The sequence below is a fragment of the Mycteria americana genome, chromosome Z (assembly GCF_035582795.1).
Source record: "Mycteria americana isolate JAX WOST 10 ecotype Jacksonville Zoo and Gardens chromosome Z, USCA_MyAme_1.0, whole genome shotgun sequence".
Taxonomy (NCBI): Eukaryota; Metazoa; Chordata; class Aves; order Ciconiiformes; family Ciconiidae; genus Mycteria; species Mycteria americana.
Window position 1 is genome coordinate 52,822,513 of NC_134396.1, and position 12,425 is coordinate 52,834,937.

The following is a 12,425-nucleotide window of genomic DNA, read 5'->3' on the forward strand; positions in this document are numbered from 1 at the left end:
GAGAATAATGTCAAATGCTAAGTATATGACCAGCTGTAATAACCACAGATGTCTAACCCTGATATCCCTGATGAAGATTTATGATGCTGTCTCTTACTGCTAACTTTGGAGGAAACAGCGTCTTCAATTCTTGAACTGACTTCTCTCCACAAATGTGCTGTGCTGTGATGGCAGATGGCCAAGCTAAAACCACTTTAGAATTAAATTTTATGTTAAGATAAAATGCACAAGAACAAAAGTATTAATCCAAATCATACAAATGTATTCCATTCCCCCAAGCATGCTGTAATGGTATGTAGCTGCTAGCCTTTCAGTCAGCACAGCCTGTCCCAACCTTAAGGACCGCACCATCTAGAAACTTAAAGGCAAACCCACATACGAAACTTCTGAATGGAAAAGCAAAAGTCTTTGCAAAGGGTGCATTTGCGATAAAAAGGAGTGCAGATATAAAACATCAGGGAGTACAAAATATACATCGAAATACAATGCTTCCTCTTTTGCCTGCATCAGATAAATGTTGATGTCCGTTCACTGCTGTAAAACAGACTTTATGCATGGTCTGAGTTGATGTAGAAACACAAAATAAAGACAGCCACAAAGAAGGCAACATCGCTTTACATTTATTTACTAATGCTTACAAAAGATGTGAATGTATAGCAATGCTAAGATTACCTGCTGCTAGAGCATCTTTTGAGATTAATCATAAGACATAGCATGGAATTTTTAATGGAAAACAGAAATTGAGAGGAAAAAAAAAAAAAGCTTTCTTGTTACATCCTTGTTTCCTCCAGTGGTCTGTTCATGAAATCTTGGATTGCCTGGTGTAGGGGTAACCATTTATTAATTGAAGCTTTCAAAGCTGTAATCCACCTAGAAGAAACGAAAGACTAACAACTCTCTCTGATCAAATGTTATGCATGCATTTTTATATTCTTTGAAACATGCCTTTTATAAATAGTGTTCGTACAGCTGCGTTACTATGTATGCTGACAGTAAGTGGACTGGAGAGAGGCAGGAGATGGAGGAGTTGGCTATAACAGCAACATATCTTAACACCAATTTCCAACATACTGAAAAGTGTTGTCCTTTGTTCATTAAACAAAAAACTCAAATCCTGTAATTAGTAGGCTTTAGACAAGAACTCCTCCAACTGACAGCCATGGAATTTGGCTGGATTATGATGAGGGAATTCACCTTCAGAACTTTCATAGGCCAATTTTCTTTTTTAATTCTAATGGTCATTGTTGGAAGTAAATAATTCTTGGCAATGAGGAGGATATACTTTCCATTATCTCTAATGAGAGGTACCATAGCTTTTCTTGTAGCGTAATCACCCACACATCATTGTGAAAGGCACCTTATCCAGCTTTCTTTCTGAACCTCTGCAAGCCAGCTTTGCTGTAGTTCCAGCATTGACAACAGCAGAACTGATGGCTCACATGTGCCAGCATGTTATACTGCAGTTTGACTAAAGCTACCATTAAAGGGAAATCTGGGGGAACAAGTGAAAACAGAATGAAAAGTTGTCACTAGATCTTCCCAAGCTACAGTGTTTCCACTTTCCTAAAGTCTGGCAAATAAAATTGAAAAAAAAAAAAAAGTTTGGTTTACCTTTTGTTTTCATTTACATTCTCTGCACATAAGTAGAAAGTTTTAAATTCTTCAGATGGAGGTTTGAGTTCAATTACAGATCTCTTGGAGCCCAGGGACTGCTCACTCACAATATACCCCTGTAGGTAAAGGCCACCTGGACAGAATAAAATAACATGCATCATATATTTTGCAGATACCATTTATGAGTTACTGCCAATTACAAGCATACCAACAATTCTTGCAAGTTGGATTTTCAGATGCCTTGTGTTGGGTGCTTCAACAGAGTTGTACAGAATTTGCATGTAAAATATTTAAAAATATGGAAGTTCAGGGTTTTTTTCTGAAAATCGATTTGAAATAGTGTAAAACACACTTCCTGTCCAGCAAATGATCAGCAGTATAGTTTTATTTAGCTTTTCATTAAATAAGAAGTGGGAAAATATTTTTTCTAGCTTTTGATGTTCTTTGTCTTTCCTTTAAAAACTAAAGGAACATGAATTTCAACATTAAAAAAAATCCTAGAGTCAGCATTGGTTCCCCTTGCTGCCGTTAGTAACTGGAATGTCTTTGCAGGTCACAGCAAATCTGTGAAGAAAAGGCTGTAGACAGAATTTGGTCTTCACGATATTTTCATTTTAGCTGTTTGTTTGTTTGTTTTCCCAGACATCATTTCACTGCAACAATGTATATGTTCACTTTATACATACATGGTGAATAGCCAAAAAGACCTGCAGAGCTGATTAACTGCAGCTGAATGTTCCTGTTATTGTCTTCAGGGTCTGCATTTTTTTTTTGGCTCCCACATTCAGCGACAAGAACATCAAATTAATGTTATAGCATTGAGAATGATATGGGGGAGTGAGAATCCGTAGTGAAATTGGAAAAAAAAATAGTTGCAATAACAAGAGAGAAAACACTAACATATGGAAGAATTTGCATGTAGTAGAATATTTAAACACCAAAGTGACATATTTAGCAGTAGAAGCCTAGGTTTGGGTGTCATAAACACATAATAATTTTTGCCTTTACGCTAATTCATTGCTTAGCTCTGGGCAAGCTTTACCTTCAGTTTCATGTAGAGAGGAAATCACTGGTTGTTTCTTATGTATGGCCTTTGGAAGATGAGAAGTGCCATGTAAATGGTATAGACTATAAAGTGGAATGCCTTTTGCCGGATCATGTGGCAAACAGCATAAACTCTAAGAAAACAGTTTTCCCTTTCATCTGAAAGCTGGCTAGTAAGCAAAAGTACAACAGAATTTTCTTTCTGATTCTTCTGACTGCCAGCTTCCTTAGCACAGGGAGAGTGCATTTGCAGGTCCTGACCCATCCCCTCTCCCTGGGGCACCTCTTGTTTTTTTTTAATACCAACTTTCATAGAGTTGTGCTTGCAGGCTCTCCTCAGTGCCTGAAACTCAGCTCCTCTACTTGCAGTTGACCCCAGTACCCTCACGTTGCTGCCTTCAGAGAGTGGCCAGACACCCTCTTTTGGTGTGGGGAGAGCTGCTAGATGGCAGCTTTAGCTGCAAATGACCTTGGCCACACCCTGGAGCAGCAACCTCAGCTGGAGAAGGGTGGGCTAGCTTTGCCAAGGCTATGTGAAAAGCCAGTAGTGGCAGAGGAACCAGTCCGAGTTTATGATGTCCCTCCCTCCAAGTATTCTACCTAACATGTGGGAGTCAACAGCTTCCATCACACTGCCATCAGTGGGACTGGCTCAAGCCACTGTGAAGTGCTTTGGAAGGGTGGCTCTTGTTGCTTATACTTGCTCCTAAAGTCATATGCACAGATCCTGACTAGCTCCATTCCAGAAAGAAAAATTCAGACCGTGGGAGGAAAAGGAAAGAATATGGGGGGGAATTAGGTGGCTATTTTATGAAAAGAGACAGTTTGGTCTTCTTTCACTCACCTTCACAGAACAGAGTGAGTTTTCTGATCAGAAACTCTCATTAATGGTAAAAGTTCTATTTGGAAACTTCAGTGAAACATTTCTGCTTTAACCATCAATTAAAATCCAGCAGCCATCCCTACCTTGGGCAGGTGTAGAGCGGAGAGTGGCATAAAAGTACAAACAGCCATCCTTCAGAATGCAGTAGTGCTGAATCCAGATGTCTTTGCTTCTGTCCAGCTGGTGGAGGAGGCCCAGGCACTCTGGATTTTTGATAGCCAAGGGTGGAAGTGCAGTGTTATGCAGTGTGACATCTACCCACACGTGGTTCTGTAAAGTAAGCATGTAATGAAAAGTTCTGATAAGAAATTAAGGAGGACCTGCTAGTATGAAAAGACACAAGTGCTAGTCCCCTGCTAGGAAATTAGCTTTTGTTGTGAAAATAATTTGAAAAGTCAACACTGAAAATGCAATTAGAAAAACCTACATTTGGTGGCAAACAGTGACCAACTTCTACCTTCTTCTTACAATAATTCGTCTTTTCTGGATCTATTTTGTTTTTCAGTACAAGTTTTGCTGATAGAAACAGGACTATTTCAAAGCTCTATGAAGAAGCTTTTTTTAAAAAATTGTCTTGCTGATTGCCTCACTTCAGCAGTCTTTACGGTAACCTGGCAAAACATGGTTCACCATCTACCCTCTGGGTTCCAGACAAAATGTGGTGGTGTCTGAGGCCAGAATACAGCACTCAGACTTGGATGGAAGCACTGCCACACACAAAATGTTTACGGATGCCTTCCCATCCCTTTCTGGAAAACAGTCTTTTTCATTACTAAAATTATCCTGTTGTCATTTACTGGTGAAGAAAAAAACTCAGCCCATGACACACTGCCATTGTATAGGCCATTTGTATGATAACAGAATCCAAAAAGAAAATCAGGAAAAAATAAACTGTTGTTTAATAAGACCAAGTTGTCTAATGTGAGATTAAAGCATTTCTTCTTTTCCTTTAAATCTGAGAGATGTTAGGAACTCAGCCTCTCCTAGCGTGTTTTGTTTATCTGGAACATTTATTTTGAATTCTACATCAGCCAGTGTTATTGCCATTTGAAATCCATGGTAAGAATGTGTGCAATATCAATAGCATCCTGATTGTTTCCACTGGGGTTTTCTTTTGCATTTATTTATGATATTTCTTTAGTATCCTTGACAAGGCAATGATGGAAAAATGACCTGGCACAGTATAGCTACCTGTATTCTTTGTTATGAATGGGGAACCTGCTCAGTCTTATTGCAGCAAAGTGCAGAAGAGGACTTCAGTAATACTAGGTGTATTCATAAAATAGTTATCCTTGTAGGTTCACTAAGACAACATAGTGTCAGTATATTGGTCTGTTAAATCATTGTGTTGTGAGCCCTTCTGTAACACACTAGCTAGTGCAAAAAGTCAGTAACAAACAGTATAGCAAACAAAAAAGAAGGAAAATGTAAGCTTTTTCTATTCAACTAAATGGACAGTCCAGTTAGAAGGAAGGAACAGATACAGTGTTCATTAAGAACAGAGGTTAGGCAATGAAAGCGACATATTAAATAAAACATTTCTTTCAGAAAAGGATATTGTTTGCTCAAAGACAAAACTAAAAAAGATAAAGCAGTCAAAAATAAGATGCAGTAGCACAAAGGAGCCAACTTACTGTGTTGTTAATGGGTGAATGCATGAGAGATCTTTCTGTATATATAATGTTGGAACTTTTTATCCAACAAGTTATTTTTGTATTTTACACTAAAGAATGACTCTTTTGATAGGTTCTTTTGTGTAGGTGTGTCTTTATCCTCCTTTTTGGCTCAGGCTATTTTTTGTTTCTTTTGGCTAGAGTACACACTTTAAATTGTTTGATTTATTTTTGCTGTTTTTAAGTATGTGGATTCCTTTGTATTCTTTTAAAAAGCACTGCCAGGTACTTGGAAACAAATTTGGTTTTGCCCTTACAATCTCATCTGAAAGCTGAAGCCAAAAGAAATATATGTTTGATCAAATCATTTCAGTGGAAAAGGAATTAAAGTAACAATAAACCCCTCCTTTCACTGTTCGGAAACCCATGACTAAAGCACACCTCTGAGTCACTCATGTGCCCTGGGTTGAGAGAAGGAGGAAAGTAAATGTCTTCTTTCTTTCTTTCTTTCTTTCTTTCTTTCTTTCTTTCTTTCTTTCTTTCTTTCTTTCTTTCTTTCTTTCTTTCTTTCTTTCTTTCTTTCTTTCTTTCTTTCTTTCTTTCTTTCTTTCTTTCTTTCTCTCTTTCTTTCTTTCTTTCTTTCTTTCTTTCTTTCTTTCTTTCTTTCTTTCTTTTTTCACTGCATTAATGCAGGTTATAATTTGTACCTTGCAATTTTCTTATTTTGTTTATTGAAGATTTCAATTCATCTGCAAAAAAGGTAGACTTTGATACTTACTCTGCATTTGAGCCTCACATTCTTTCTGCTAAAACCCAAGCTGGTTCAGTAGCTAAACCTTTTTAAAAAAAGATTTTACAGATGAACACCATATTTTTATAAAGGTGGTCTGCCTATAGGAGGAAAGAATAAGAATCATGGGGCCAGGAAAAGGTAGGCTAAAGTGGCTTTGACCCCATCCTTCCAACCCTGGAAGTACTAAAATTAGCTTTGCAGTTCCCTGTTCAGGGCTCAGCCAGGGACATTAATACTAAATTATCTTGGGCTGAGCAAGGTATCTCTGTAGCAGCTCAAGATCAATTATGGCTATGTTTCTCGCAGCCATAGGGGCCAGCAGAGAGTATAGCTGTATAAAGAGAGAGAGAGAGAAGTCAAAGTTTATAAGCTAACTTATCTTTCTTCATGTCTGAAAATACAGAAAAGAAGAACTCAGCACACACCTCTGCTTTCCACCCCACCCCCCCAGTATTCTGTTGGAAAAAGCAGGTAGCTTGCAACCAAGGTATACTTGCAGGGAATACTTAGGAAGATATAGCCCTTCTCTCCCTTTACTCCAAATAGTATTACCTAGGGCAGACTATGTGGTTGTGAGAGTCGTCTCTCCCCTTCCTCCCTTCCTACTACCCTCATTTTAAGTTATGTTTCTGAGTCAGCTTAAAGCTGCTGATATCTGGAAAGGGAGCATTTTGATTCATTCCAGTATATGGCAGCAAAGCATATCTGCCAAGTCACAATAATGTCTGTATACGGCTTTTAGATTGGAGCTGATTCACATCCCAGCAGCCCAGAACAAAAGTATGCAGCTTCCATGTTGCTGTCTGCACCTGACCATGTACAAATACATCTACTGTCTCTCAGTCTTCCGCACAATCTGCTATACACCATCTGCTTCTCATATAAATAAAGAATTACCTGATGGACAGGATGCACTGCTTTATCCATAGCCTCCAGCCACCTATAATACGACAAAAAATGAGAATAGCTTAGTTAGGTAAAGCAAAATAAATGTGCTTCACTGCCTCTTTTAACTTGCTGACATAGACAGCATCTAAAGCGATGTGTAATTTTCAGGACACATTCAAAGCTTCAAGATAGAAAAGTAGAGGATTAAATCTAAATAAACATTGCTAACTCACAAAAATAAGTCTCAAAGCTTGCTGTGTAACACATTGTAATAGATTAAGACAATATTGCAGACAAGGGAATCTATGGATTTTGCATATAGTTCAACATGTCAGGCTAAATGATCACTCTTCTTGTGTCTTTGTTATAATGCAGATAAGGAATTTGTGGGAAATGTAAAGAATCCTGAAACTGGAGACTACAGAATAAAGCAAACTATTTGTTGGCAAAGCTATTCTTTTTGTGCTAGGGATGGTACAGAATTTGGAAATGGAAAATGCTCTGATATTACAATGGTGGGTGCTACGTTAAGTAGTAAGATGTTATAAAAAGATGGGTGGATTAATACCAAATGTCATCCTACTTAATAGCTTTATATTTTTGATAATTCACAGTAAAACAAAGAGGAAAATAAGACTAGATTTTAGTACATTTTGAAATTAAAGCCTAAAAAGTTGTTACTTGTGTTTTGGGTGACTTAGTCTCTTTGTTTTATCAGCTATAGTCTTTGGGAAATGCAAAAAGAATATTTTTTAAGTCTAACTCTGAGTCAAACCCAAACTCATTGTCTCTTATGAGAATGAATATGCTTTTGTAGCATGCTTGCATTTTAAAATACTGAAATGATAATATGACAGAATGTCAGAAAAAAGAAATGGAAGATGGGATTGTATTTATTACTAGCACTGTCCTTGTTGGGCAGAAGAGAGATCATTAATGTGAAATGACCAATAAGCAAGTTTACACACAGAGGAAGATTTACACTTTCATTTGAATATAGCAGTGGGGAAGAAGGCATGAGAATATGGGTGAAGATTTTTTTCTGGAGATTAATCAAGAATTCAGGGGGATCTTGAGCAAAACACGAATACTAAAGACTTTATGAAAAGAAAATTCTCATCAAAAACCTATGAAGCTGAAAAATAATTTTTGAAACTTCTGCAAATGAAAATTAGAAACACCACCTTCCCATAGTAGCTGACAGATTGGTTTTTTTTTTTCAACTGATCAAGGCAGGTATTGTTAACATCCTCCAAAAATTCAGACTCCCTCTCCCCAAACCAGAATAACAAAACTGTCCCGGTAAAATGAAAGATCACTTACCTCTTCATTTCTTGGTTGGAAGTTGCACAGAAGTAGAAAATTCTGTTTCCACTTTGAGGTATGCATTTAAAAACAAATGGTTTACCCAGACTGGTGTCAACACCAATTTCTGCTCCTTCCAGCTTTGTTACTTCCAGGGGTCTGCATTTCCCTTCATCCTACAATTAAGAGAGAAAGAGTGCCAAAGTTCAGAACTAATATGAAACTGATCCCTGTGAGATGGGGATCAGGGAATACTCAAAGTTGTACAAGTTGGTGATAAGCTCTTACGCTTTTGAAACTATTCCAATTATATGGTTTAAGGATCAGCAGCCGCAGAAAATACAGTGCAGTCACAAAAGATAAACTAGGCAAACACCCTCTAAATTTGCATCTCTATTTTTACTCTCTTAATTGTTTTTGGTTCGTCAGAAGTTGTATCTGCATGTGGAAACCTTGCTAGGTATTTGGAAATATTCCAAGTTTTGAGGGTGCAGCTGAGCGAGAGTGGGATTTTCAAAGTGCACCAAAGAATTTAGGAGCATGAGTCTCTTTATGAAGCAATGCTGCTTGCAGTCTGCGTTTATGTTGAAAACCTCACCTTATATGTGCAGATAGAGGGAACAAAGGCTTACATTCAGAAAACAGTGAGCATAATTTCAAAGGCTGGATTTCAGTTCCTTTGCAAAGTGGCCCTAATATCAGTATGTTCGTAACCCTTCCCATTCATTTCAGACAACTTTCAATGGAAAGCATTTAAAAACCTTTTGTACTGTATTGCTCCAAGCTCTTTGAGACTGAAGGGTATTGTTAGTGTCTTTCTCTGTGGTTAGTTATAAGAAGCCATTAAGCTCCTTAATGTAAGTATGTAGGTGAAGCAGTTCCTCCCCCCACTTTCCCACCCCAGCTCCGCTCAAGTCTTAACTCAAAACAAAGGTGCACACATCTAGACAGTGAACTTTAGCTGTGTTTTAAACAATATTCTTAGCCCCCTTGCTTTGAAGAGCTATGACTAGAGCTCTAACAATTGCATCAACTTTGGCAGCAATAAAGTTAAAAACATGAGTTAATGCTGGGACATATGAAGAGCATTAGTGCCGTTTGCAAAATACACGAATGGTGGAGCCTCATAGAATAAAATCAATTGATTATTGGGAGTTAATTAAATGCTGTCAGTAAGAGCTGAATTGTAAATGCCCCATATAATTTTTTATTAGCCTAAAAATAAACATACATATCCTTCCACGAACAAAGTGTGCACCTATGGGTATTAGTTAAATACTTGCTTGTATGCTCATTGGCACATGTAATTATCGTTTTGTAATACATGAATTTTTTGTAGTAATAAAATAACCCCTAATACTGAAAAAGTCTAAATAAACATTCATGAATGCATTTCCTAGATTCTTCTGCTTGTTTTTTCTTTTTTTTTTAAATGCAATATGAAAGTCAGTACAGAAGATGAAGGCAATCCTGAAAGTTGTCAGTGTTGTGTGACCTACTTTACTTATGATGCCTTCAGACACAAAACTACATTGCTAAGACAGCATAACAAAAATATGTATTCAGGCTCCAAATCTCATTCCTAATGTAAATAATAATAAGTCCTAGGTTGATGAATTGTTATTCAGCGGGATCCTGTCCATGGTCTGGGTTCTCCTGACTGTCCGAGCCTGAAGGCAACAGTCACTGCAGGTACTGACATGGCTCTGTGACCACTATTATTGCACATCCCTATAAACTCCTTTTCTAAACACTTTCTGTACTGTCTAGAATGAATTCAGCTAGAACTCTGTGGTATCAAGAATGATTTATGTCCACTTCATTTCAAATGAATACATCTAGGAAAGGAACAAGATGGAGTTGAGGCATTCAAAGTGAGACCAAATGTCCTTCATTGACTAATAGGCAGCCATGCTCCCCTAATTCTGATAAGCCAGATATAAAGGGCATTTCTTTTCACTCGTGTGGCTTTCATGAATAATATATTGAGAGCATTCCTTAGGCAAATAGCTCTTTGTTACAAAAAGTGCCAAAGATATATTGCTGAAAAAATAATTATAAAAGTAATTTCTTATGCCTGTGACTGGAGAGTAACCCACTGATGATACTGCCACTATGGAACCTAATATAACTATGTGATGCTGCTTGAGTTGGTGATACATAGCGTACAGCTTTTAAATGAACTAACTCAGATTTTTGCTACTACTGTTCCATTCTGCACTTAAGTAAAAAATATTTTTTTGTTCTCTCAAGGTTGCTGTCAGCTCTTTCATGGATTCCTGGCAGTCTGCAGTATCTAACATGGATGGAGTCCTCTGGGTAGAGGGCAGAAAGCATATGCTGCTTTGGTAAATGCTATTCTAAGAATAATAGAAACATCTGAAGTAGCCCTTCCCTTGCTGCTAGTTTTTGTAAGATGGCCTGAGTTTTAGAGGAAATGTTTCTGCAAAAAAATGAAAATATTAAACCATGTATAACTATGAGACTGAAATAAGGGAGAAATAAGAATAGAAAAGTAGACATCTCCTTCCTTTATTGTGTGAGATGGTCATTAAGGTAGTGTATGTAGCCTGGGGGGTTCACCAATCAGCCCTATCTAATTTGGTGTAAATACTTGCAGAAAATTAGCATTTCCTGAATAATTCACTGTGTTCAAAGAATTTTGTTTGAGCAGAGTTATATTTGCTATTCGTTAGACTTCTTTTTCTATTAGAAAGGAGAAGCTGAAAAGACTGAACATTTCATGCTATTTGCAGTGAAAGAAATAAAAATCAACAACAGGAATAACTATGAAAATAAATTAAAATTAAGCTACACAAGAGACTGCAAGTACTAGGAAATGGAATAAAAGTAACTTTACAGAAAACTAACTTTAAGTTAGTTTTTAAAGTTAGTTTTAAAAGTAACTTTAAGATCAAATCCTAGAATAAATAATAGAAAAAAATCTAAAACACAGTGTGAAAACTGAGCAGTGCTAGATAGCAGAAATGAAAGACTGGCTAGCTCAGGAGGCTGGCAGTGGAAAGTGTAAGAAAGCAGTTGCCCCTAGGTCACTGGTTCAGATTGGTTTCAGGTCAGTAGTGGCATGACTGAATTTTTGACTGTCTTTCAAAAATGTCTTCCTGGATGTGCTCCTGTGTTCTTAAACTAGACATCTCTTAAATGAGACAGGAAAATGAACTCTTTTTTTCTTTTTGCTTCTTATTTCTCATTTGCCTAACTTTCTCCATCACAGCTGATGTGACCACGACTCTCTCTGGCACTCAGGCTTTTTCACCATCTGTTATTTTCTGGTTTTCTCTGACCAGCTTCTCCCTGAGGTCTGGTGCTGCTTGCTTAGTAGTATCTCTAAAATCTTCCCTTCCCTATCTCTTTTTTTTAAATCACTGTGCTTTGTGGTGGGCTCATTGTTCGGATATTTAGGAAATTATAGCTAGAGCCTGTTTCCTGTTTGCATTTCTTCTTTGAGCTGGGCACACTGGTGCAGAGGAGAGACTAAGGCTTTTATGTCTTTTTCCCCTACATCTTTTTCCTTTCTCCTTGAAGAAAGGACTTGCATATGCTGGTGAACAGAGAGCTCTAGACTCCACAACTGTTTGTGTGACATTTTTCACCAGTAGAGCTAAATTAATCTAGTTTTTAATTTTGTTTTGCTTTAAACAATTTACATCTGAACTAGAGAGAGTAGAAACATACTGAAGAGCAAGACAACAAGGGAAAAAGATGTAAAAGCTCCTCTGATTCGAAGACCCTAATTATCCTACACCTAACTTTACCAGCTGTCAGACGAAGTACAATCAGGTGGTCTTGTGATACAATGAATTCCAGTTGGTTCTTTTGTTGAGGTGGAATCATTTGCTACAATTAATTGCACAAGAGGTAATGAACAGTTTGCAGGACCACACCTCACAGGAAGAACTATTGATTGGGTTAAAATTTTGAACAACTAGAATCAGGTCAAATAATATATCTGATTATGACTCTTTCTGTGGGTCAGGATATGCAATCTGTTAGTAGTCCAAAATTAACTTCTGTATCATATCAGCCAGTGCTATTTATCATTTATTAATAGAAATAATACAGTGGAAGTATTGGGAACCTTGGATTCAGCAGCTCCTTAAATGTAAATTGAAAAATATATCCTGGAGCCATGGGAGTCATGGAAAACGTAGAGAAGAAAACAGATTATATACCAGCTCTAAATAATGTGGCAGCTCCCAGACCATGATGATAAAGCTCCAAGCAAGAATGAAGAACAAATAGAAGCGGTATCTTTATGAGCAAT

The 12,425-nt window shown here is 37.4% G+C and overlaps 1 protein-coding gene across 2 annotated transcripts in view; it reads right to left on the minus strand.

The window, feature by feature from the left end:
* Window positions 1-643: 643 nt before the first annotated feature.
* Window positions 644-12,425, minus strand: part of LOC142421996 (uncharacterized) — a 51,839-nt gene continuing 40,057 nt past the window's right edge. For both annotated transcript variants that reach the window (XM_075527294.1, XM_075527293.1), the window contains 5 exons: window positions 8,159-8,316; window positions 6,845-6,887; window positions 3,625-3,811; window positions 1,612-1,747; window positions 644-870 (listed from right to left, as the gene is read on the minus strand). In XM_075527294.1, coding sequence (XP_075383409.1) covers window positions 771-870; window positions 1,612-1,747; window positions 3,625-3,811; window positions 6,845-6,887; window positions 8,159-8,316 — 624 coding nt within the window. In that variant the 3' untranslated portion in view covers window positions 644-770. The remainder of the gene's footprint in view (window positions 871-1,611; window positions 1,748-3,624; window positions 3,812-6,844; window positions 6,888-8,158; window positions 8,317-12,425) is intronic.